This window comes from Lepisosteus platostomus, chromosome 3 (genome assembly GCF_059453375.1).
Source record: "Lepisosteus platostomus isolate fLepPlt1 chromosome 3, fLepPlt1.hap1, whole genome shotgun sequence".
In the NCBI taxonomy this organism is placed as follows: domain Eukaryota; kingdom Metazoa; phylum Chordata; class Actinopteri; order Semionotiformes; family Lepisosteidae; genus Lepisosteus; species Lepisosteus platostomus.
The window spans coordinates 31,268,424-31,294,672 of NC_142613.1; the positions used below are offsets into that span (position 1 = coordinate 31,268,424).

Here is a 26,249-nt window from a genome sequence, read left to right on the forward strand (position 1 = left end):
TTCTTCAAAGTTAATATAATCTCCTTAATAAAGGTTTAAAAGTCTGGATCTACAGTTTCTATTTCATTATTGCATCGCTTGAAAACACATATTACTGCAGTGAAAATCTTTTATGAACACCACATTAAAAAATGAAAATGCCTTTTTGTTGTAAGATTATTGTTAAAAAATGAATTATACAATTTCCTTATATACAACAGCTATATATATTATGTGTATAGCTTTTACCTTCTGCCTATTAAATTTCCTAATCAAAAGTATCTGATTACATTCTGACGGATCATAAAGCTCGCAATGTTAAGATTGAATAAGGGATTAAAAAGGGATTCCATCAACAGAATGATCAGTAATCGAAAGTGAAGCTGTTGCTTCCAGCAAGGAGTCATTATCAGCACTAAAGAGAAATGTGCTTCACTACAAAGGCCTAAATATTGGAGTTACATTAATTTACATGTATACCTCAGGAATAAACTCTTCCTGCTTCCCTGAAAAAGCTAAGTCAAAAACAGGGTTTATGTGTAGGGCTATGCATTTTTCACAGTCTGTTTTTAATCTGTAATTCAGTCTGTCAGTGTCAAGACATCAACACAGCCTTGCATCTTCACCTAATGATCATTCCATTGTATTATTTTAATCATTTTAATTAGGTCTCTTGCTTCTAAAGTAGATAAATTAATTGTCCTGTTCATATCTACATACTTTTTCATCCTTATAAGAATCTACAGGTGACAGGATAGCTAACAGACATTTGTGGGTATTTGTATTTCTTTCAGTCAGACAAGTATTTCTATGAGTCATTTTATTAACCTATTGAGTAACATTAATGGATGTTATAGATCTTTCATTATATTCATAGTTTTAAAGAACTCTAAACATGATTTTACTTATATCTTGAATAAGAAAAGTTATTTGCACGTTACAGATGCAGCCATTCAAAATGCGCGGTAAAAACCCGCGGTACGGTAACCTACCCACAAGCCACCGCGGGGCACCGGAGCATACCGCAGGGCAAGTGATTGGCTGGCCAAAATGACCGACAGGGGCACTCGTGGTGCATTGGTTGGTAGTGCAAAGATTGAATCATTTAATGTCTTTACTGTGCACATTTTAATCCGCTTAGTTTTGAATATTTATATGGATTTTACCACTAAAGGGAAATTTTAGTAGCTGAGCATAAAAAGAAGAGGAGCATAACGCATCTGAAGGTCATAAACGATATTAATTTAAAACATTACTGTATGTATGTAAACTGTACTGTGTATGGCTGGTCTTGGTAGTTTAAAGAAAAAATACACACCAGTCTTCCATTTCTCCCTAAACATTTTAAGCATGAAAGTTTTATGAAACGGTACCCAAATATGCGATTGCTGTATAGAATGAATTTTAATTAAAAAAAAATATTTAACACGAACATTAAGCTGTTTACATCTTCCGCCTGAGAACAGTCACCCGTTGCTACCCAACGCAGAATGGTGATTGGCTGACACCATCTGACACCCCTCTGATTGGAGAAAAAAGACGTGCTGGTTTGCTATACCAGGAAGAGAATTTCTTTCAATTCTAAACGTGTATTTTAAAAGTTTAAGAAGTAAAAACCTTACAGCGTACACAGATTTCTAAACTGATCAGGATCGTTATCTTTGTCTTATGCATAATAATGTTCACCGCTCTGTCCAGCAAATTAATAATAAACTTTATTTTATATAGCGTTTTAAACGAATAAGTAATTAGATTGCTCATAAACCTAATCACTTGCTTTTTCTTTTTATTTAGGCTCAGATTACAACTATAGATCGAATTATTAATAACCATAATAACAACCAACCAACAAAAACAACCATATAAACATAATGGTGGTGCTGGACCTTCCAGTTTTATTTATTTCTTTTTTAATCGCGTAACATAAACATATTACCGTATGCAAACTGTACTGTATACAATATGTACATGTATATTTAATGTCTTAACTGTGCCCGTTTAAGTATTGAATATTCATATCTAATTTTACCACTGAAGGGAAATCTTAACATAAACATACAGTATATGGCTGGTCTCGGTACTTTAAAGAAAAAAATACACACCGGTATTCCATTTCTCCCTAAACATTGTAAGCTTCGAAGTCTTTAACTAACGTGATACCGGAGTCAACAAGCATACTTTTAGAATTTGATTAAAAGGGAATATAATATGGAATCGCGTATCTCAAGAAATTAATAACGATATAATTATATTCATGTTGCAAAAGAACTGCAACGGACATAAAAACTCCCTTGCATGGTTTCATTACGACCAGAATCGGTCTTGAGATATTTTTAACTTGATTTACAGTATTTGAGAGGTATGTCTTAACACCGATACTACAGTGCTTAAGTACTGCTCACGTATATGTTTCTAGGTTTATATTATGCATTTCATACGGTCAAATTACTTTTGAGCAATAAGAAGCGAGAAACGGTATGCGTTTTACTTTCGTTTTGTGCTGGGACCCGTGGATTGATTAGAGATATCAAGTACATACAAGTCATTTTTTAAATGTAGTTCGTCTTGAAAAAATGTTACGAGTACATCATCTATCAACAATTACACAGGTTCTGTTTCCATATTGCGGATTTTGGTTACGTAATATTATTTTCTAGATTTCACGTTGTGAATATGATGGGATGTCTGATGGGATGTTTCTAAAAATCCACCCTCTGTAAAACGTCTTCTCTAGTTGTCCTGCATATGTATTCGCTAATGAAGCTGTGTGTTCTGAGCCTAGATCTCTACATTTCTGTATGAACCAGCTTAGAGGGCTAAAGACAGCTTGTGTTTAAATTGAGTGTAAGGCAATTTATGCTTCTAAAGTCATGGTCAGCATTTATCTTTGTACTGTGTTGTAAACTTGTTCTGTGCCAAGTCACATTATTTTATAGCGTTTTTAAAGCGTTATCAAATACGGTGTTACTGTAGTTTACTGAGTCCCATGTCACATGGTCTGTGATTGAAACCTGTAAAACCGGTTTAATTCGTCACAGCCAGCACTCTTCAGGTGTGAGGGTCTTCTGCTCAGAATGAAACGCTAAAATGTTTGTGTATATTCTAATGGTAGTGGGGGCGGGGTGTGTGGGAATAAGTTTGGTTGAAACATTTTCTCTGAAAGCATTTTCTTCTTGTAACCGATCTTGTTACAGCATGTTACAGTTTACTATTATTAACCATATTAATTTTAAGTGCTTAATGTAAAATCTTGTAAAAATATATTTTCATTGTTCAAATATACATTAAGTCTGACTATCATATAATAAGTTAAATACAAAACTAAAGAAAAAATAGGGTTAAATATAATTCAAAATATTTTGCTAACAATGTTAACTGTTTATGAATAATAAAATGTATTAACTAAGGAGTAGGATGGCACAGTTGTTAGTATGTTTTTTGTTTTTTTTTAACCCAATCTCCGGGAAACCATTAGTACGATGGTGAATCGGAGATTCTCAACCCTTGCTGCGTACGACTGGAAAATAATTCGTGATCGGATCAACGAAATGCTTCGTAGGAGGAGGCAGTCTTTTCCTCTTGTCTAACAGTCTGTCCACAAACAAAACATTCCTGTTAGACAAGAGGAATTGAAAAAAAAACAATGTTGTCAATGAAAACCGGTGTGTGTGTCTCTCCCTGCTGGATGTCCCTCTCACAAACTGCTGAATGAATAAAATAATTTTATTGAAAACGAGTTTGCGATTGTCTGGTCTTTAAATTCTGTAGATACGCGATTCCATATTATATTCCCTTTTAATCAAATTCTAAAAGTATGCTTGTTGACTCCGGTATCGCGTTAGTTAAAGACTTCGATGCTTAAAATGTTTAGGGAGAAATGGAATACTGGTGTGTATGTTTTCTTTAAAGTACCGAGACCAGCCATATACTGTATGTTTAAGTTCCAAAATTAATATCGTTTATGGGCTTCACACGCGTTGCAGTATGCTCAGGCACTAAGTAAAAGGAGATGCTTCGTATTGCTTGACTAATTTTAAAAACTAAGTTATAAATATAAAAATTGCAGGCGCTGCTCTGGTGCGTCGGCTCCTACACAGTGCCTGTCTGCCGTAAGCGTTACAATATACATACAGTACCCAACACTGCTTGTACCCATCTGTCATGTAAATAAAACACCTTGAATTGAATTGAATTGAGGGGAGAAGGGGGGGATACTAAAGCCAATACTGGCTCAATGGGCTTTGACGTGCTAATGCGTTAACGGTCCGGGTGTGGCAGGCTTCCAATGTCAACTCGACTCGATTAGAAGACAATGAACGTATTTTAGCCCTAAATGAATTAATAGCAAACATGGTTTACATAAAATACATTTTTCCAAGAAAGTTTATAATAATACGATCTATAGTTGAAATCTGAGCCTACTTTAAAAATAAAGGAAAAGCATTTTCAGAGAGCAATCACGCTGTGTTTATGAAGAAAAAGTGATTAGGTTTATGAGCAATCTAATTACCTATTCGCTTAAAATGCTATATAAAATAAAGTTTATTTAGAGATGAATGATCAGTGTCGCAGTTTAAATAATGTGAGTCAGGAAACTAACACAGCGCCACCGGATTTAATAACGCAATAAAAACGCTATAAAATAATGTGACACAGTACAGCACAGTACAACAATACTGACCATGACTTTAGAAGCATAAATTACCTTACACTCAATTTAAACACAAGCTGTCTTTCTGTATGAACCTCTAAGCTGGTTCATACAGAAAATGTAGAAATGCATTAGCCTGATCATGATTAAAAAACACATAATTAAACACGCGTTTGCGATTTAAATCAGAACACGATTTAAATCAATATAAATGTTTATATTGTAACGCATACTGTCCCGCCTCCATTTCTCTATAAAAATTTACTGTTGCACACACACACACAATAGAAGCAGGAACCACTGTCAGAAGGGAAGATATATTCAAAATATCGCAAATATCGATCATGTTGCGATATTTTGAAATATAAAAGTCAATTGATTGTCCATAATATCGCTTACCTATTTTTTCGAAGAAATGTTTGTTAAAATAAAAGTCCAGCACCAGCTGGATTCGAACACACAACCTACCAGTTGGAAGTCACGCACCTAGACCAGTAGGCTACAAGACAGCTCGCATGTTCAGGTAGGCGAAACAGCCTTACACAGTCCTGCCGCAGTACACGGATATAATCATACCGTTATTAAATTCTTTAGATACGCGATTCCATATTATATTCCCTTTTAATCAAATTCTAAAAGTATGCTTGTTGACTCCGGTATCACGTTAGTTAAAGACTTCGAAGCTTACAATGTTTAGGGAGAAATGGAATACCGGTGTGTATTTTTCCTTGTGATATTTTAAGCTCTAGTTGAATGATAGGTGTCGCATTTTAAATCATTTTCGTAGCTAGAAATTATGAAACGCCCTGTTAAAAGCAAGGAAGTTTTTATGCCCCGTTGAAGTAAAACAAAATGCCTGACAAAGTATGGCTTGGACAGATTCCAAGTGCTTGTACAAATGTGCTAAAGAAATTATACTTTGAGTATACAGCTTGTCCAAAGTCATCCATTATTAATACTATTAGTAATATCTTCAGTAAAGGCTTTGATGCATAAATATTTCTGATAAAGGTAGGTTGTGTACTTCTGTCCAACTGAGCAATCTTGCTTTCATAATATATACCAACATTTTAATGACTGATGATTAACATGCTGTAATACACAGTTCAAAATTAAAGGCTCAAATGCTGTACATGAGAGGTTAAGCTCCCCCTGGCGGTTTTACAAGGCGACGCCGGATAGTTAGTCACGTGACACACGTGAAATGCGTGATACCGCGTGATACTGTGACACGCCCACCGGGGTATGCCGCGAAATACCTCACCCATTTTGAATGGCTGCATCTGTATATTTGAGTTTTAAATTATAGCATTGGCAGTTGGTTAATCCAGTCTGTTGTCATGAAATGGCACTAAATTGTTAAAATTTGCTTTCTGTATATCTTATTTCAGTGAAGAAATAGAAACAGCAGGTATCTTTTACCTTCAGCCTTTCTTGTAAATGAAGGTTAGAGGATTCCTATTCCTGAATGTAATGTCGTAAAAAATGTTTTCTGATTGGACAATATATAATATTTTATTTCCCTTTATCAGGTACTGCATTTGTTTGTTTCTGGGAAGTTATATGCCCAGTTATTATTCACTAAAGTCAATATCCTGTATGTACATGTCAAATTTACAGGATGTGTGTGACAGACTTTGAAGGACATCAAAAAGGGTTGAAATCCTTGTTTAATTATCTGTCTTGTCAAAATTAAGGATTTTAAGCAACACTGACTTTCCTTATTTTGATAGCTCGTGTAAGATAAAATGGGTAAAGCATATAAATCTTGACAATTTGTGAACTCACTAGTCACAATGGAAAAACTAGGGCAATGTTTTAGCAGTTCTTGCATTTTCATGCTTTCATGCAATCAGCAGTTTTGTGAAATATTGATGTCAGGTGGCTTGCTGATGGTACTAACACCCCCCACCAAATTCACCACACATTTATTGAAAAATAAGTGTTGATTCGTTTTTCCAAATGCTTCTGTCAGATTGCAAATAACATCATTAAAACCTTTGTGACTTTCTGTCCCTTCTTTGACAAAGACCATATGAAAATTCAGTTACAGACAAAAGACAAATTACAGGTTGTGCAATATACTGTATGTTATAACCTTCTGTGGACAGAACCCTAAATGAACATTTCTGTTGACGAAGTTGTTGAAATAAACTAATCTTGATGTAGTTGGTACTACATTTTATTGAATGTGAGATTTTTGTTAGCATCCATTCACTATCTGATACTGTCAAACTTGGACATAAATACGATTTATTTCTGTGTCAGTTCAGCAAATCAATTACGAAATATCCCACTAACTGTGAGAAATGTGCCCACAATGGACAAATTATATCTACTGCTAAGTGACCTGTAAAATGAAAAATGTCATGTACCTGAATTTAGTTTTTCATATCAAGAGAATAAAACATGTGAATACTTCTGTGTGTAAACTTTAATACTTTAATAAATGTAGGGCATCCATAAACAAAACATTATGCTTCTATTATTAGTGTTTAATGAAATTATACGACATCAAAATTACTTTGTTTAATTTAGCAAGTTTCAAACACTTTGATCAAAAATGCTTTTTTAAGTTACTCCAATACCAAGAAAATAAAAAACAATGTTCACCATTTTCATTGTAGTCTTTACAGTTAGTAGGGCTAAACAGAAACCTCTACCTCATGAGGATGAGAGTTACACGGGTATATTCCTTTCATTGCTAAATGTGTAAAAAACAAATTTAAGCTGTTGATTCCTGGTGCCAATGCTTTCATTCACACAATCTGTCAACAAGGCAGCTGTTAAAATGTATAAGATAAAGGAGTTGCATTACTCCTCTGTTAGCTTTGCTGCAGAGACTCCCACTAAATTTAATAATGTATTGTAAATTTTGGTTTTAACTTTAAACGCTCTGAAAGCGAATGGAACTTTTATTGTCAATGAGTGTGCCTTTATAGGAATTTAAGTGTGCTAAAGTTGTTTTTTAATGCACAACACAGGTTAATTTGAAAGGATGTGGCAACTGTTGATAGTTACAAAATGTGTTATGCATACTGTGAGAAACACAGAGCCTACAGGTACCAATGGGAAGAGTGACACAGCTCTCACCAACAGTTCTTCAGCATCAAACATGCTCGAGAATGACCTTGTCTAGCAGCACACTGAGGATAACCTGGCTGAATGATGCCCACCTAACAAAAACCGTGTTCAGCCTGTCCACAGACTTACCCTTACTACTGTATAATGCCCTATAGTTACTGTACCTTTCTAATTTAGTAAAGTATTAATAAACTTGTTATACAGATTTTCTATTGACATTTATTTTGTTTACCTTTTCATTATGTTTTATTTTAGCTTTATGTAAAATGAACAGTTAATATGAATATTATATACAGTAAATCATGTCTTACCTACAGTATGATTTGATTGAATAAATATTTATCACCCTTTAATGTACAGATGAACCTTTTCTAAAATGTATAACAAAATTAAAGACGATTAAAATCTGTAATCTTTCCACCTGAAATGTCATTAGAAAGTACAATATGTTTCTGCTTTGTCTAACAATGGTATCAAAAAGTAGTCTAAGTGGTGAGACACATGTGCTTAATGATAATCAAGGGACTTAGAAGTCAAAGAAAATGATCTACGTTGTTTAATTTTTAAACTCTAAGTTATGAATGCAGACGCAATTGGTGCTTTACGGCCATTGTGCAATACTGAGCTCCGCGCTCCCTCCCTCTCTCAGTGCTGCCTCCCCCTCTGACACAGCGCAATGGGCAACACGCTGTTTTCAGAGCCTCTGATTGGGGAAAAAAAGACTGTCAGGGAGAGTTCTTTCCGGAACCTATGCAGACGACACAATCCGGGGTAGTGGGAAGAAACACGGGGAAAAAAGGCATTCAGGAGACGGGAATGAAAACAGGTGGGCGTGTCCATGGTATGCTGGTGGTCAGGGGAGGTGTGGCTGAGGCAAACAATCCAGAAGAAAGTCCAAGGGGGAATCCAAGCTTATGGAAAAGTCCAAAACCGGGCGGTCCATCCAAGACAAAAAACATTTAAAAACAAGAACCGGGTCGGAACCGGCACGGGAACAGGAACGGGAACGGGAACGGGAACTAAAACCTTAACGGGGCCAGGTCCCGGCCTCACCATTGCAGAGCCCAGAATAGCATCAGAATCTGGCTTTTAAGGGGGAACAGAAAAGGGGTTGGAACGGGGAGCAGGTGTGGGAGATGAATAACAAACAAGGAAGGGCTGGAGCGCCCTTAAGAGGAGGGGTTTATGATCGTGACAAAGACCTGCTGATCTGTTCTACATACTGTATTAGTATTTGCAAAGGAGTTGCAAAGCTTCAGCCATGGTTGTAAGAGTCAATGTCAAATTATGTTCTGAATTGGTCCAGGAATAAAAGCAGTATAAGAAATAAAACGTTTCTGTAGCATTCACCCAAAATAATTGCTTTCCAGTGCATTCCCTGTATATTTGTTCCTACCATTTAAGCTGTCAGCTGAAGAGCACAGCATTCAGATTTCTGTGAGCTTCTCTCCCACTCTGGCATTAAGTAGACAGATAGACTGCTATATCACGCCACTTGGCTTGCAAACTGTGTGGTGAAAATAGGCCACATTAATCAGTGTCACACCACATAATCCAAACCTCTATCTCACCATCAGTTAAACCCAATCCTCATGATCCCCATAGACTGTAAAATGTGGAAACTGGTTGTAGCTTAAACTTTTATATTCCATTAACTAATTCCAGTTGTGTATTCATAATAATTGATGCAATTATTAATAATAATTGATGCAATTATTATTAATGCAATAATTATAGCACCACTGGCAATGTTTGTGAAGAGGTAAAAGAGGACTTTTACATAAATTTTCCATTGCACAATTAGTGGAAAAATACAAAAATACAATACTATACCACTCCTTTAAGAAAAAAAGCGTATTTTATTTTTTCTTGTTTTCTCCCGCACATTACACATTTTATCGTACAGTATGCATTGACAGGGCATCAGAAGAAAAATGGTTAAATTGAAAACATTTTTAAAAGCTGACCTGAGGTCTGACGTGTGGTCAGTTTCATTAGAAAACTAGTCAAATTCACAGCACTGGGGCAATAAAATACATAAATAAGCACATTGAATTAAAATTAAAATACAGCTTGAGTAAATCCAAAGTCTTTCTGTGTCTCCTAATATACTGCGAGGCCATGCTGAAAACATGCTAGGAAGAACTGAAAGCTTTCTTGGTGATATGCAGAAACATCAAGCTGTACAGTAACTGTATTGAAAAAGTGATAGATTTGATCTTAACTGGTTTTCTTTTTGTTTATGAACCATGTATTTAATATATGACAACCTACTAATTAACATTATTGGGCAGTGGCACAGATAAAGAAACGGGGCTGTCAGTGACCCAGAAATCATTTCATGGCAGCTCTCGAGCACTTAATGAAAATGCTTGAAGGTTTCGTAGACTGTTGTGTGCAGACACCCTCTTAGATTTTCCCATTTATAAAAGGTACGAGGCTGCTGAAAAAAATGTTGCTCTGTGTTACGCTTGTTCTTTGTTTCTATATTAGAATTACATTGAGTAAAGCTATTTTCACATGAGGCATTTTGTAAGTTGCGAATAGTGGTCATGCTCTTCTGTTTTTGACAGTGAGTGTGTTGTTAAGCTACGGAAAAAATGCATTTGCTATTTCAGAAACAGACTTTTTTGTTTCAGAAATCAATTCTACATTTTCTGTTTTGTTTATGGGATGTTGATAATGTTCAGCACAGCTAAACATTAAACTAGAAGCACAACTGCATTTCAGTGGACTGCTATTTTGGCAAATTTTATTTCAGTAACCAACATACAGTACTGTGTATCATTTTTAGAGACAAAAATGGCCAGCAGCCATATCACTCTGCAACTCACAACTGGCAACCCACTGAAGCTAAGCAGGTGTGAGCCTGGTCAGTACCTGGATGGGAGACCTCCTGGGAAAAACTAAGGTTGCTGCTGTAAGAGGTGTTAGTGCATAGTGACGGGGACACTATACTGTAAACAGGCGCCGTCCTTCGGATGAGATGTAAAACCAAGGTCCTGACTCTATGTGGTCATTAAAAATCCCACGGCGTTTCTCGAAAAGAGTAGAGGTGTAACCCTGGCGTCCTGGCCAAATTTCCCATTGGCTCTTACCAATCATGGCTTCCTAATAATCCCCATCTATGAACTGGCTTCATTACTCTGCTCTCTCTGAGTGTTCTGGTGCATTACGGCTGCCGACGCATCATCCAGGTGGGTGCTGCACATTGGTAATGGTGGAGGGGAGTGGAGTGGAGTGTCCAGAAAAAGTGCTATATAAGTGTAAGCAATTATTATTATTATTAAAAGTATAAGTTATATAAGGTAACATATTTTGTTGGAGAAGACAATCTCTGTTCTCTGGTGGAGAGCTCTGCAAGGTCTGTAGTACAAGAAGGATCATGACAGATCATCTGTTTTTCATTTATGTGTTGTCTGTTGTCCTTGGAACATGTGTAGCTGTAGAGGCACATCACATTACAAGACCTGCTGATTACAAACTCATGGAGAACATAAATAGATGTTTTATTATTACTCATATCTTTTGAATCTGAAATCTGCGGTTTAGATATCTGTGTACTATTACAGACGCACATACTGTATACCTATTACTAAAAAATCTGAAGTAAGTCTATAAAGTATATAAAATCTGAAGTAAGTCTATTTACTGTATATGCCTAAAATATCCCAATCAAAAACATAGCAGCAGGAAAACAAACTGACTAGGATCACCTCTAATTCACACACCATAAACATTCCTTAGCAGCATTAATTGTATAACTCAAGAAATGAAAGAATGGAAATTGTTCTGTTTATATATTATTTTTGATGTTACATTACAAATTGAAACATTGATTGTGGAAGTAATATTCCATTTAATAAGAAGTTGGGAGAACCTGCTTTTAAGATGCATTTTTTCATTTATATTAAATAAAAAAATTAAATATAACAATGTAATTGATGACTTTTAAAAATTATATACCACTGAGGTCTTGTTAAATTAAAAAAAAAATCCTTACCATAAGACCTTGTAACTATAAGGATCACTTTTTAAACTTTTTAAACAAAACTGGATATACTGTATGACACCAATTTTATACACTGTATGCTTTATATTCAAAGTGGTTAATTTTGCCTTTGACAAAGTTATTACTATGCATTGGAAAAAGCCACCACGTGCATTTTTAGCATTATCCCAAGGTAGTCCTCACCTAGTAGATAGAGAATTGCAGTACACTTAGCATCAGTTTTCTCTAGTGCCTCTTCTAAACTCATTCTAACATCTCTTGACACTCGGATAAAATCAGCGTACTGTACTTTTGTAGAAAGCAAAATATCCTTAACTAGGATACTACTCGAAAAGCATTCTCCACATTTCTGTTGTTAAAACACTTAAAATTCATTTAGGATAACAGCAATATAAGAATTGTACAAGGGAAGGTACATATTTATACAACTATATTAATATTTTGTAAGTTATATTTAATTGCCATTTTGAAAGTGTTTCAGATCCTGCTTAGAAATAAAAAGATCATCAAGTTGAATTATCTTCAAGTTATATGCAGTATGTACCATAATTCTACTACACAATGTATAGAATAGGCACTCTTGATGTTCTGAATCAGTTCAATTCACAGCAAACATCACAATAAAAGGTCCTGGTCCTTCTTCATTGGCTTAAATTTCTGATTGCCATTTTTTTCATATTCATTCTTTGCACAGCAGTGTAGTATCTAAGATTAAACCAAAGGCACAATTTTGCAAAATGATATTCTCAATTGCTGCCAGTGTATCTCAACTGGCACTGTAAAGAAACATAAAAACCCCGCCTTTTATTTCAGCGCTGACTCCTTTGAGAATGTGAATTTCAAAAAAGAGGTTATGGGTGGCAAGATGGTTTGATGGTGTGCAAATGGTTGACTGATAGGATATTATTTATAAACCATTTCCAAAAGTCACACCTGCTTAACACATCCTCTTAACAAGAGTTGAAAAATAAACAATTGCATGCTAAAAATAATCCATCCACCAATCCATTTTCAAACCACTTCATCCAAAGAGTTGTGATGGAGCTGGAGCCTATCCTGGCAAACAAGGTTGGGATACACCCTGGACAAGACACCAGTCCATCGCAGGATACACACAGACACACACCATGGCCAATTTTCTCTGCATCAGGAGGAATCTCACACAAACACAGGGAGAACATACTAACTTCACACAGATAACACCCCAGGAATTGAACCCAGGGCCCCAGCGCTATGAGGCAGCAATGCTAAAAACTGCACCACTGTTTCACCCTGAGAAAAAAAAATGAAATCTAAAAACATGAAACCCCCATTACAAGTACATTTGTTTTTGATAACCTTGCTGTGGTTAATCACTTCCCTACATTTCTGCACATAATCTTTCCAACATTCATTTTGCTTCACACAAATAAATCGGCAGGATCTGTATGCCTCTTTAATGTGATAACTTCAAAATCCATTTACAAAGGGTAACTCCTTCATCACAATACAGATCACTTTCCATATTATTACTGCAAGCCACTGCAGTGTAATTTGTAATAATAATGGGACATGATTTATTTCAATAATTATAACCTCAAGTGTTAATAGGCAATTGAGAAAACACTTAAACCATATTATCTCAGAGCTGTTTAATACAAGCTAGATGGATCTCCACCTATTGCCACATTGAAAGGATTCAGTGTGCCACCTCACTGCTGCTACTGTTTTTCAATTTAGAGCTTTCAATGCTCAAAACTGTAATTGAGGAAGCAGTGTTTTTAATCATCTGGCATTAAACCTCATAAATTACAATATTTTAAACCCACTCCAGAGCAAAAATAAAAACTTTGACAATTGATTAAGATGTTTACTCTTAAGTAAAAGTCATCTTTAAATTTGTCTTTTAAACTCTGAAAAGAATTACATTCTGTGACTCGTGTTTTATGGTTATCATGATTAGCTGTTACAACAATCATTTTTTTTCCATATGAGTGAGGCTCATCAATATATAATCATATATATATATGTGCAAAATCAAACAAGTATTTTTATTTTAGACGGGAAATGTTAAGAACTTTCTTTCAAGAACCAAAACAAAACGTGAAAAAACAGGCCTGAAAACACAATGCTTAAGAAAACAACAACAACATGCTTGATCTTGTAGTTTATTTCCCTTTTAGACAGTCATGAGATAAGAATAGTGTGTTTCTAAGTAGGACAGCCCCATTATGTCCCAGAAAGGGAGCTTTCCACATAAGCAATATGAAATGGTAATACAGTACATACTATATATGGAAGGTCTAAATCTTGGCTCCTTGGATGACCCCTCATCTACATAAACTGAAATTTCTAATTAGGCTCACTGAAGAGGCTGGACAACATGGCAGGCATCCTGGCTGTAGATTGAGCTGCATACAGGTGTGTTAACTCACTGGGGCTGTCATTCTTCCCACACTATTCTGAAGTAGGCACACAGGTGTTCTCAAACTTTTCTGCCATAAGAGGGTTACTTTCAATGGGGACCCTTATTTTCAAGTAGAGTATCAGCCATCATGTAGTACAATGCTAATGTCAGGAATAAAACATTAACATGAAAACTATAGGGTAATTGATCATAGATTTTTTAAAACAGATTTGGAAGCATAGAGGAGCCACTTAGAATCCGTGTCAATTCTTATTACCACGGCAATACCATGGTTCCGCTGCACAGTGTTTTGTGTGATTCACTGGCCAAAGACAATGCATACTGTTGGTGTAAGATGTTAGTGGAATGATTGCTTCATTTAATGTTTCTCTACTGTGCATGTATAAATCCTCTTAATATGGAATATTAATATCAAATTATGCAACTAAAGGGAAGTTTTGGTGTTTGTTCTAACTATATAAAGCTGCCATTATTGTTGTAAATGTTTTCTGATGTAGCACTGTAGGGAGTGTTTCGTGCCTTGGTGGTGCATTGTGTCCTTGCAGAAGGGAGGAGGGAAAATGGAAGTAGGTTTTCATTTTCACTCTCCGTCTTCAACACACATCCCCAATAGTCTCAAATGCAGCTTTAGTTTAGGAACTCCAATTCCCAAGAACCCCACAGGACTACTTCCTGGCAAAGTCTATGTGACAAATTAATTTAAATAACTACTCAAAAACTTTTTTTTTCAATCTGGCCTTTTAAATACAAATATTTTAAGGACACTATGTTTAACATTTTTTATCATTAAAATCTTAAATAAATAAAACAATTCTCTAATGATGTAACCAAATTAATATTTATAATATACTAACATTTTTATTAATTTTATATAATCACAGTATGTTAAATATTCACTTTACATTCACGATATCTTAAGCCCATATCAGTACTGGGGACATATCAGATATGAAATTGAGGAAGAGAAAGAATAACTTCAGCCCCAACACCCATCCACTGGACAGACTGAGAAAGGTGTTAACTATCCACTTGAAACAGATGCAAAGCTGGTATCAGATTACTTAAAGAAGTGCATTTCAATACATTATGTCCACGCATTCTAAATGGCTGGACCTGTACAAGATTACTGAATAAGCACTACTATTCGCCTCAAAATTCCCCTAAAGCTCTTCAAGAAACCCCAAAGTTCCCAATTTTGCTTTTGATTAATATGGTTTATTTTAAACAGAGAAAATCAATACCTCAGTTTGAGAACAACTGCCCATTTATATGTCATCTCAAGCGATGTCATATATGGGGCTATGAATTCATACAGTACTTTAAAAACAAAGCATAAGAAAGAGAAGACTGCTATCCTCTAAAAATGAATTAAAAATAATTATAGATGAAAACCATATGATTTTGTTTTGTTTTTTTTGTACACAGGTGTTAATTAGAAGTACTTAGAAATCACCAGCCATAGAGCACTCCACACAAAGTGTCACAGCCCACACTTTCACTACCATGATGTCTACCTTGAGTTCAGGCTGTTATTGTCACCTTCCTCCTCACTGTTACAATACTCTTCTGCTTCCTCATTCCTGGGACAAGTCAAATAATAAGTGTTACCTACTTTACAGCATGTCAAAAAAGAACTAGCAAGTGGGAGTTGCCAGGATACTGTAGTATATTTTTCCTTCAACACATACATCATATACTTATAATGTATGGCTTTTACACCACCAGAATTATTATGAAACCTGTAATATTAGTCTAGCATGTCATATTATATTGATATAGCAAGGCAAATGAGCACAGCATGAAGAAAAATCACACAGCATGAAGAAAAATCTTTGCAAATAAGCAGAGATGAATGACAGATAAAATTAATAAGATGTACTGAAAATGTTTAAGTTGATAATATAGAATAGACATAAAACCTAGAAAATCGACATACTACAGTTATCCGTGTGACAGAGGATGGAAGAAGCGATTACACAGCCAACCACATTATTACAGAATTGACAACTGATTCTGGTTTCTCACAATGAACATGAGAGGTCCGATGTTAATATAGATTTGCTGAGAGATAAGTGGGGTGCTCTTGTGCAGTACAACAGCAGCCAACTCAGAAATTGGCTCTTAATGTACATAGTGCGCAATTCTGTGTCATTACCCTGAAATGGTGGTGTTGGAAATGTCAGCAGAACCTAATTAAAATGGGTAGAGTTGTCAAGCAGAATTATACAGGTTAGTGCGAAGAAAATAAAAAAAATCCTTTCCATGCAATGGTCTGTTTATTAGTATTGTGTGGACATGTATTCACTGCAGTAATTGCCTATTTTTATCTGTCAAAGATTCCCTAAAGGCACTGTGTAATTCACACATTATCAAACTTTGGGGAACTGCATACATTTTAACCATACCCTAGTAAAATAGTATGCTCTTTTAGATGCATTGAAATAAATTATTTGTGAGATGAGTATTCAGAACAAATGCTATTAAAACTGTTTTACTGCTAATCTGACCGGTGAACAGATTATAATTATGGTCACAAACCCTTGAAGGTGAATTTGCTTTAAAAAGTGTTTTGATCTCCTCACAAAAACAAAAAAAGCCTGCAGTTGCACTGCTGTTGAATAATCAGCAACAGTACTTCTTAGCATGTTGTGTAAATTAATTTTAGATGAAAGTACAGATTAAATATATTTATATCGTGTTGTGACTTTATAGTATTCACTAGTCAATTTCATTTTATGTGTATAGGATTTAAGGGGTCCCTTCATGTTTTGTTGTTATTTACTGCATACTGTATGAATATAATACACAGAACAAAACTATTTGATTTTAAGAGAAGTGAATAAACTGTATGAAAATGAAAGGATGTCTGCCAGTCTAGCCAGCCAAAAAAAAAACATACATGAGAGATTTCAGCATGTTAGTTCAGGTATGTGTTTAGTTCAGGGAGTAAGAGTCATATTTTCTGTGCTTTGCATGTGGATGAAAATGCTAAATAATGTTACTAAATACAAAATGGGACCTAGACGAAAATCTGAAAATCTAAAAATGTTTCAAAAATTGTAAAAAATGTTAAGAACACAGTAAAAAACTGATCACTATGCTCTAAGTTGTTACTATCTCATGTCTCATTATCTCCAAATTATGGAGATGAAGATTTTAAGGGGCGCAAATTTCCTTTACAGGAAAATGTAGCCATTCTTGCTGTGAGTGCAAGATTGTAGGATTCAGTAAATCTGTCTTTGACAGATTAAGAGCTACAGAGAAAACTCAGACTAACAAAATCAACAGCAACAATAACAAATACAAAACAACAGGTAAAAGCATACTAAAGTGTGAAAACTCATTGACGTTTTTAGCAAAAGGTTCAGCTATGGTATCAAAGTAGTTAGAATAAATATGGCAGATTGCCAACTCTGATCATGTATTATATGTGTGATTATGTTGTAAAATATGGGTGAACAATCCAGAGTATTCAAGCACAATTTCAGAAACACAAAATCAAACATCTAAAGCTTAGTGCACCTTCAGATGTCCTTAAAATTGCATCCCATTTCAGTATAATTTGAAGGTATTGACTGGATTTTGAATGGAAGATTTTTATTTCAGCTATTGCTATGAAAGAGAGGCATCATAGAAACAGACTTGACTGAAGGGTTGCTTAAATAAAAAAAAAAAAACAATGTGGACTACAATGGTAATCTTCCGAAAAACGCAATTACAATAAACTCTCTTCTTAAGGGCCAAAATTATTGACTTCTATTGCCTCAACTCAGGTTTGAGTGGCCTGATATACAGTACTTAGCTTAGGCTGTGACAAAGCCAAACAAACAAGCCATCCTTCATGAAGGCATATGTTAGTCACAACATGTAGGAATTTCATTGAAACCCAGCAGACAGCAGACACACAGGGACCCGGATGGGGAAATATTGGTCTATACAAGTTCCCGATTTTGGACTGGGTTAATACACTATTATGGAATTAAGACAACAAAAAAGGGAAAGCCTATTTACTGCTTGGTGCCTAGTGATCTTCTGGTGTTGATATTTTTCCAAATAAGCTGTCAATACTACCTCAACCACCCCACAGTGATGATCATCCTTTATTGTACTTAACTCCTATAGCACCTTCAGTAACTGGCTTGTTCTTTGATCTGAACTGACACAGGGATGTACAATAATTGTGGTGGAGCCCAGTGCATCAATCTGCTACCTTTTTACTTTTCTTGACACCTCCGCACATCAGTTCAGTTCTCCTGGATAAAGCTAAAGCTTCCTTATTAAGGACTGACAGCTCCTGACATGTGTTTTAGGTTATACAGTAAATATCACCTTTATTTTTTGCTACACTACACACACACCCCTTTCACTTCTCCTGTGGCAAACACTGTTGTGCTTCAAGGCAAGGCATGCACTCACTTTCTGAAGGAGCGAATACTCAGGTGGGACCTCCCAGTTGACACTCCCGATCCTTGGCTGTGTCCCGAGAGCAGGCTGTCCGTTTCAAACTGAAAAGCTCCATCATTCTCGTTGAAGCCATCCAGGAATTCGCCGTCGCTCCAGGCCCCGACAGTCCTGTCCATAGCCTGGTACTTGATCTCGATCGTAACACATGTCTGGGACAAACACAAAGAGATGAAAGATGCTTCCATGAATAACTTCTTTTAGGCAGCAGATGTCTTTTATTTTTTCTCTAAAACATCATATTTATGCTTGAATAAGGAAATTATTTTTTTTTACAAAAGGAAATTATTTGTTACCCTAATCATAACATCATCTGTTAAAATGTGTTTCTCAAAGCACAACAAAATGTACCTAACATACCAAAACCTAAGGAATAGGGCCTATATTTAATAATTTTAATATTTACCTGCTTTTAGTCTTCCAGCCACACTATTACAAGCCTCCACAATATTAGTATTAGAAGCAACCTAATTCTGCTATTTTACTTTCACCAATTCATATTTGAACTTCACACTACTACTAACCACAATTAAACATTTGACAAAACAGGATGATTTCCTCCATCCAAGTTTTGTGAAAATGTAGGTAATAGAAGGCTTGCAATGAATTTGAATTTCCTAAACCTGAAATACACAGTAAGTACATAGCTTTTCAGCATACAGCAAACAGACACTTTTCACATACAAGATGAAATTAGAAACAAACCTTGTGTATGACTGTGCACTAGCAATGGAACCTTGAACATATCTAATATACAGTACTTAGATATACTTTGTTTACAACATGTCATCCTTTTTATCAGAAACACACATATCCAAAGATTAAAGGCTTTCATAAGGATGACTTTCAAAATCAAATGAGAAACCCAAGGGCTTCTACCATTCCCTGCTAGTGTAACAATATAAAATTCATTACAGTTGCATTTTGAAAATAACATTATACTAATGAATATCTGTGGAGCTGCATGCTTTCAATGTTTGCTTCCAACTGAGACACTAGATTTAAAATGACTATCATTTAAATCAGCTCAGTGACTTTATTTCTAATTTAAAGACAAACAACATAACGAAATGTCACTAGGAAACATTCTTAAACAAAAGTTATTAAATTTTATTAAAGATAATGATAAAGATGTGTTTAAGATGTGCTATGCTAGGGCTGTACTAGTACATTGATAATATGTTTAGTTGTTTTTGTTTCTTTAGGTTATGTTTTACAGTATGTGCTTGTGAGTTGACCATGCTGTTTGTCTGCTTAAGCATGAGAAGCTTTGCTGCATACTTGGGACAATATGTTTGAATTTCTGCCGAAGCTGTACTTATTTTCAAGGGACTGTATCTACAGGTGTTAGTTCAGGCAGCTACCACCGGAATTATAAACACCAGCCCAGGAAGTGGGGGAAGAGGGCTGGTGTTTCTCGGTCCAGCTCACCCGAGGTAGAGACTCTTACTATCAACTGCAGACCTTTTAACCTCCCGCTGGAATCCACTTCCATTATCTCAGTAGCAGTTTATACACCTCTGCAAGCAGGGGTCACTGCCATCGGCCGTGCTGATACTTGGGGGATTTAATCACAATTTAAGGAAGTTTCCGCCAAGGTTCTAACAACAGATATTGATACAGTACATGTTGCCACCTGGAATAATAAAATACATGACGAGCAATTCTGTACTATTCCTGAAGCATTTCACACTGTATCCTGGGCCCCCCTTGGTCATTCTGATGCCCATGTGATCTTCCACATTCCTAAATATTGCCCAAAATTGAAATCCACCAATCCCTTAGTGAGGATCGTGAAACAATAGTCTTCCTCAGCAGTAGGTACGATAAGTGATTGGATAATACTGACTCAACTGTTTTTACTGTACTGAAGGTAGGCATGTAGTGACTTACAGCACATGAGTATACGGAAATGGTAACCTCCATTTCCATATGTAACCTTAAGATGAGTACATTTCATCTAGGACAGTGACTGTTTTTAGTAATAACAATTTCGCTGGGTGGTTAGGATGTTATGCAGGCAGAGAAATGAAGCTCATAAAAGCGGAGATAGAGAACATTACAAAATGGCTAAATACAATTTTGAACGGGCTGTGAGGATGGCCAAGGCTAATTACAGTCTCTTGGGTTCCTGCATGTGTTTACAGTGATTATTCCAGTGCCTAAGAAAGCCAATGTCAGCCGTCTGAATGATTATAGGCCTGTGGCTTTGACCTATGTTATCATTAAAGTTTTAGAGAGACTGCTTGTAACCATCTGAACAATGCTGAGCTGACCTTTTACCAGTTCGTGTACAGGGCCATTAGGCCCATAGAGGATTCTGTTTCTCTTTCCTGCAGAACCTTGAGGCCCCTGCTATCTATGCATGGGTCCAGTTTATTGACTACTGCTCCCCATTTAATACAACATTTGCAGTCTGAAAATCCTAGATTTTCTGTGATAGAATGCAGGTGGTGAAGATGGACATCATGCTTTCTAAGTCTATGGCTCAATACTTGTGCCCCCCCAAGGCCGCATACTGTCAGCACCGATTTACTTGTTACACACAAATGAGTGTGTCTCTGTTTCGGATTCTGTGAAAATAATAAAATTCTCAGATTGCATAACATTAGTAGGTTTAAACACTAATAATGACAAAACAGCATACAGTACAGTAGAAGTGAGGTCTGTACTGGACAGGTGGTGTCATGAGAATTGTTTGGAGCTTAACATTTGTAAGACTCAAGAGCTGGTGGTGGACTTTCAGAGGGGCAGAGGTGATCAGCCACCATTTGTCATCAATGGCCAGCCTGTGGAAAGAGTGGACACCTTCAAGTCTCTTGGCATGACCATCTGTCACTGAAGTGGGAAGTTAACACGAGCCTCATCATGAAGAAAGCCCATCAGAGCCTGTAACCCCTACGACAGTTGAAATTTGGAGGTAATCAGGAAGCAATGACACACTTCTACAGAACTGTGATTGAGACAGTGTTCATCTTCTTGATAACAGTGTAGTACAAAAATACAACTGCCCAGGAGAGGAAGCAGTTGGAAAGAGTCACATGCACAGCATCTAAGGTCACTGGACGTGATTTTTCCTCTGTTGCTTCTATTTATGACAGCTGCATCAAACAGAAAATGAAGAAGGTGTCCACAGACCCCTTCCATCAACTCATTTTTTAAACTTCTTTTGGAGAGGTTTCAAAGCTTCACATTTAGTACTGTTCGGTTCCAAGCACCTATCTAGAGGTCTCAATATGTTATATGTGTAATATGTGTTTTTGTTGTTTTTATCTAGGCTGCACTAGCGCACATCGCCATCAACTTTGTTGACGTGGGAATTAAGTATAAAGACAAATTCCTAATGCAAGAACTTGTATATGGCTAATAAAGTGATCTTATCTCATATAAAGAGAGAATTTGAAAGAATTGTGTCTCACACATAGTAGATAGGTTTACGGGGTTACAGAGTAATGATTGAGTCATTTCTGTTTCATTCCCTTTCGTAAATATGTAGGTTCCTCATGAGCAAGATCAAATTAAGTTATTTTGTCAAGAGACAGAAATATAAAATAAAAAAGCACGTAAAATGGTAGTCTGTTCAGAAATAATAGAAATGCACATCACTAGTTTTTTGTTTCCTACTGTAGATCAGTGCACAGTCATGTCTGCCAGGCGTCTGTCAGACACCTTAACAATCAGGCACTGATTGATTTTAGTTTGGACTGTGGATAAAGAGGAACGTTGCAGAAAACTGTAATGGACTGGGGAGATGGATACTGCATATGTAGAGAAGTTTGATTATAACAAATATAGCAGTAAGTCATGAAATGAAAACCACAACCAAAAGTGCCTTTATTACACTGTTTAAACCTACACTATTAACCAAAGAATGTTTGCTGGAGAAACAATTAATTACAGGTATTATCAACAGAATGTATTTTACCATTAATAAGTCAAAATATAAGGATGCAGTAGTCATCTTTGATGGATAATATGGTTAGCATGCACAAATTCTATAATTAATGATCTGAGTCGCTTCATATATTTACAGTATTTATATTTAATGTCAGCATTTTGAATTTCTTCCAGAACTCAGAATATCAATTATAGTCTAGTATGGTCTATGCTACTTCTATAGAGTTACTGTATGCTATGTAAGTAAAAAATGCCTTTTTTTTTCAAATTATACATACCATTTCCCTACAGTGAAATTACATAATATCTACCCAACCTGTCAAGTTACTGTTGGATAGAAATACCTTCTGCCATTCATATGTGTAGTTTTAATTTCCATTAGGGAAAAAATGCCAATTTCACATACAGTATACATCACAGAATAGCTTAACATAATATTTGCTTATGAGCACCTGTGTAGTGCTCCTCTTCTGTCTGTGACACTCTTATATTCACTATTTATACTGTGATGTTCTGCACAACTCGCTATGAACACAAACTGTACTTGAAAGACATGTGTGTCATCTTATAGTATTTTGCTGTGAATTGCAACCATGGTAAACAAGCTATATAGCAATAGCTAGCAAGCTCTAACATACAATATAGGATTAATTTGAAATATAAACATTTAAAATATTCTGAAATAACCTCAGAGAGAATCGCTATCCCCTTAACTATGTTTAAATAGATTATGGGGGTTTAGAGTTTATAGTCATTTTCAAGTGAAAATCTAGCACAATCACCTAACTGCCTGTGCTACTCAGTGCACTGGAAGGCTAGTCAGTTGCTCTAAGGGTTGTACATTATCTTTAAAACTAGTCAGGAAGTGATGCTGTTTTGTGCTTTAGAACAGTTGCTGTACTAAGAAACACTTTTCAAATCCTAAATTAAAGTTTTATTTCAAAGATCTCATATATAAGAAACTAGCAGGTTTGGATCTTTAAGTCTATTATTATTTTTTGATAAAAGAATACATGAAGAAATAAGTGCTTGTCAACGTTTTTCTCCTAACGATTGGCTTGGGACATGCAAAAGGTTGCACCTCCTTTATTATGATTTTGCATTTTTTTTGTTGCTTACACAGTACAAAAATAATGAGATCTGAAGACTCAAGGGCAAGAAGCACCTTCTGCAGAGCCATTGAGGTTTCCATGGCAACCTCTTTATATATGCTCTTAAAAAAATAAAACTCAATGCAGACCGTATAATTTATTAGGAGCTCTCTGGATGTGCTTTTGTGGACCCGTGTTTATGAGAAATTTATCAGTCCGGGATTTGACTTTGTATGACTACCAGTGCTTCAGGCAAGGAAGTGAAACCTATGCCTCACTAGAACTGTAATCAAAAAATAAAAAAACTAAGCGCTCGGTGTGCTTTGGTTGATTATGTCTTTGTTACCCTGACTAATCAAAAAACCCTGCAGGTTCAGTGATAAATCAATCAAAATTCAATGGCTTATGCACACATACTGTATACGGTTCATATACTTTTACTGTGGACTCTGTAACCTATTGAGTTTCCACACACTCCATATGGGGTCTATAAACGAACCTACTTTGCAAAAAAAAAGAAGAGGAACCATTTATTTACAGAAGTGAAGTGGTGGTGGAGTTTCCATCGAATTCCGCAGTGGAAATGTAAACAACAATCTTTGTAAAGCCAAAAGAAAAATCCATAAAGAGGTTTAGGGGTTTGATGTTGCTGTGTCTGAATAACCCCCTAGGACTCCCTGTATTAAACACAAATAAGTGAAATGAGGTGAGCACACATGGGATTCCACCATGCTGCACCACAGTTCTCATTAGAGAAGACAGGGGAAGGAGAATGCTGTGTCTCTGTGCCTAATTCAAAGCCAATGCTTCTTTATGTCTCTGCTGTGTCAGGTAATTACGAAGCGGGCCTCTCACCCGGATGGCAGTATTGTTGTCATCTATTAAGGTATCTGACACCTCCAGCTGAGCTTCCTCCACTACTTTCTGCAGCACCATCCGGAAGGTCCCAATGAGCCTGGAAGACAGGAAGAAAAAATGACATCTTTCATAAATAACAGTGAAACAGTGATAAGGAATGGGGTCTTTCACTAACATGCTTGTCTTGCCTGCAATCAAAAAATATAAAACATCTTAGGTGGGATGTACAACAAATCAATATGACAATATGAAACAAAATTCCATTCTCTCTTGAAGCTGGCTCTCTGCTCACATTCTCTTACTTGTAGATATTGATAACATCGACATAACTGTAAAGGAAACCCTGGATAAATAACATATAGTAATTACTTAGAAAGTTGTCAATGTAATTCAGTTGCTCTATGCATAACACTGAATTCCCTTTCAGGTTTTAGGGAGTGGAAAACGTCTGTAAGGAACAAAGCCAATAGCAACTACAAAGCAAATTAGAATGATTTGTCAATGAAGCACAAAATGTGTTCCCTTAGCTGTGGTTTAATTGATAAATGGTTAAGGTAAATTGTATTTAATTGGGATTTAAAGGGCAGAAGAAACACTGCACTTGAAAACCAATCTACAAGGTACTACTATAGTATGTCCTCTCACAGAGAAGCACTAAAATTACTCTAGACAGCGTGTACGTGTACAGTTGTTTTCATACTCTCCTGTTGCTTGCACCACCTTTGCCAGTTTGTATTCTCCTCTTCTGTATAATTATTTTTAATTATTGTCAACTCAACAGTAAACAATTTTTAATTATTTACTGATATTTTTTTACAGCTTAAATGCTTTGTTTAAAAAAATAAAAATGAAAAAATTTCTAAACAAATGATGGGCGACACCGTGCTGAGGCTCTGGGTTAAATTTTGGACCTGGGGATCTGCATGGAGTTTGTACTGTACTGTATATTCTCTCTATGTTTGTGTGAGTTTCCTTCGAGTGCTCTCTATTACTCCTACAGGCAAAGACATACTGGTACATTAATTGGCTTGTGGGAAATGTCTGACCGGAAGGTGTTACAGGGGTGATGAGGTCAGCCCAGTTCATCATTGGAGTACAGCTCCCCTCTATTGTGGACATTTTTACAACTCACTGTCTCAGGAAGACTAAGGATACCAATAATCATAGTTTCTCACGTTTTTCCCCCCTTCCCTCTGGTAAGTGTTATAGCAGCATAAAGGCACGAACTTCCAGATTCAGAGATAGTTTTTTTGGATTTGGAATTGGATAAAGTGTCTACTTTACATTACCATACAAATGGAATGATGGATGAATAAATAAATTATCACAAAATAATCAATTTAGTAATCTACTGCTCCTTTATTCTGTTTGGGTCATCCATACTGTATGGTATGTGCCTACCTGACAAATACTGTTAATGTAAAATTATTCAGAGAACTCTGGCACCACTATGCACGGAACTGAAGTGCTTTGTTTTGCCTTTTTTATTAGGGTAATTTTGTTTAATCATAGACTGTCCCTTTCTTCCCTTTTTTTGAAGCCCCAGTGAATTATTGGTTCTCAGATATGAATATCAACTTTGTTTCAAATGCTTTACATCACAATAGCTCCTCTTTGTAAGGTTTCCAGGAGACAGCTAAACAACAGTCATCCACCATAATAAATACACAACATTACTTAGCCTTAGGGGTATTGAAGATCGCTGTCTGCTTGGTTTCACAAACATTCATCTTTATAACCGTGATGTTTGACTGGCAGAGCTGATTTCAAAAACATGTTTCATGAAGATATTTGAAATCGGACATGTTG

The 26,249-nt window shown here is 36.0% G+C and overlaps 1 protein-coding gene across 15 annotated transcripts in view; it reads right to left on the reverse strand.

Moving 5' to 3' along the window:
• Window positions 1-26,249, reverse strand: part of otofa (otoferlin a) — a 176,170-nt gene that overhangs the window by 72,027 nt on the left and 77,894 nt on the right. For all 15 annotated transcript variants that reach the window (XM_088625211.1, XM_088625208.1, XM_088625206.1 and 12 more), the window contains exons 4-5: window positions 24,438-24,537; window positions 18,550-18,746 (exon numbers count right to left, since the gene is read on the reverse strand). In XM_088625211.1, coding sequence (XP_088481337.1) covers window positions 18,550-18,746; window positions 24,438-24,537 — 297 coding nt within the window. The remainder of the gene's footprint in view (window positions 1-18,549; window positions 18,747-24,437; window positions 24,538-26,249) is intronic.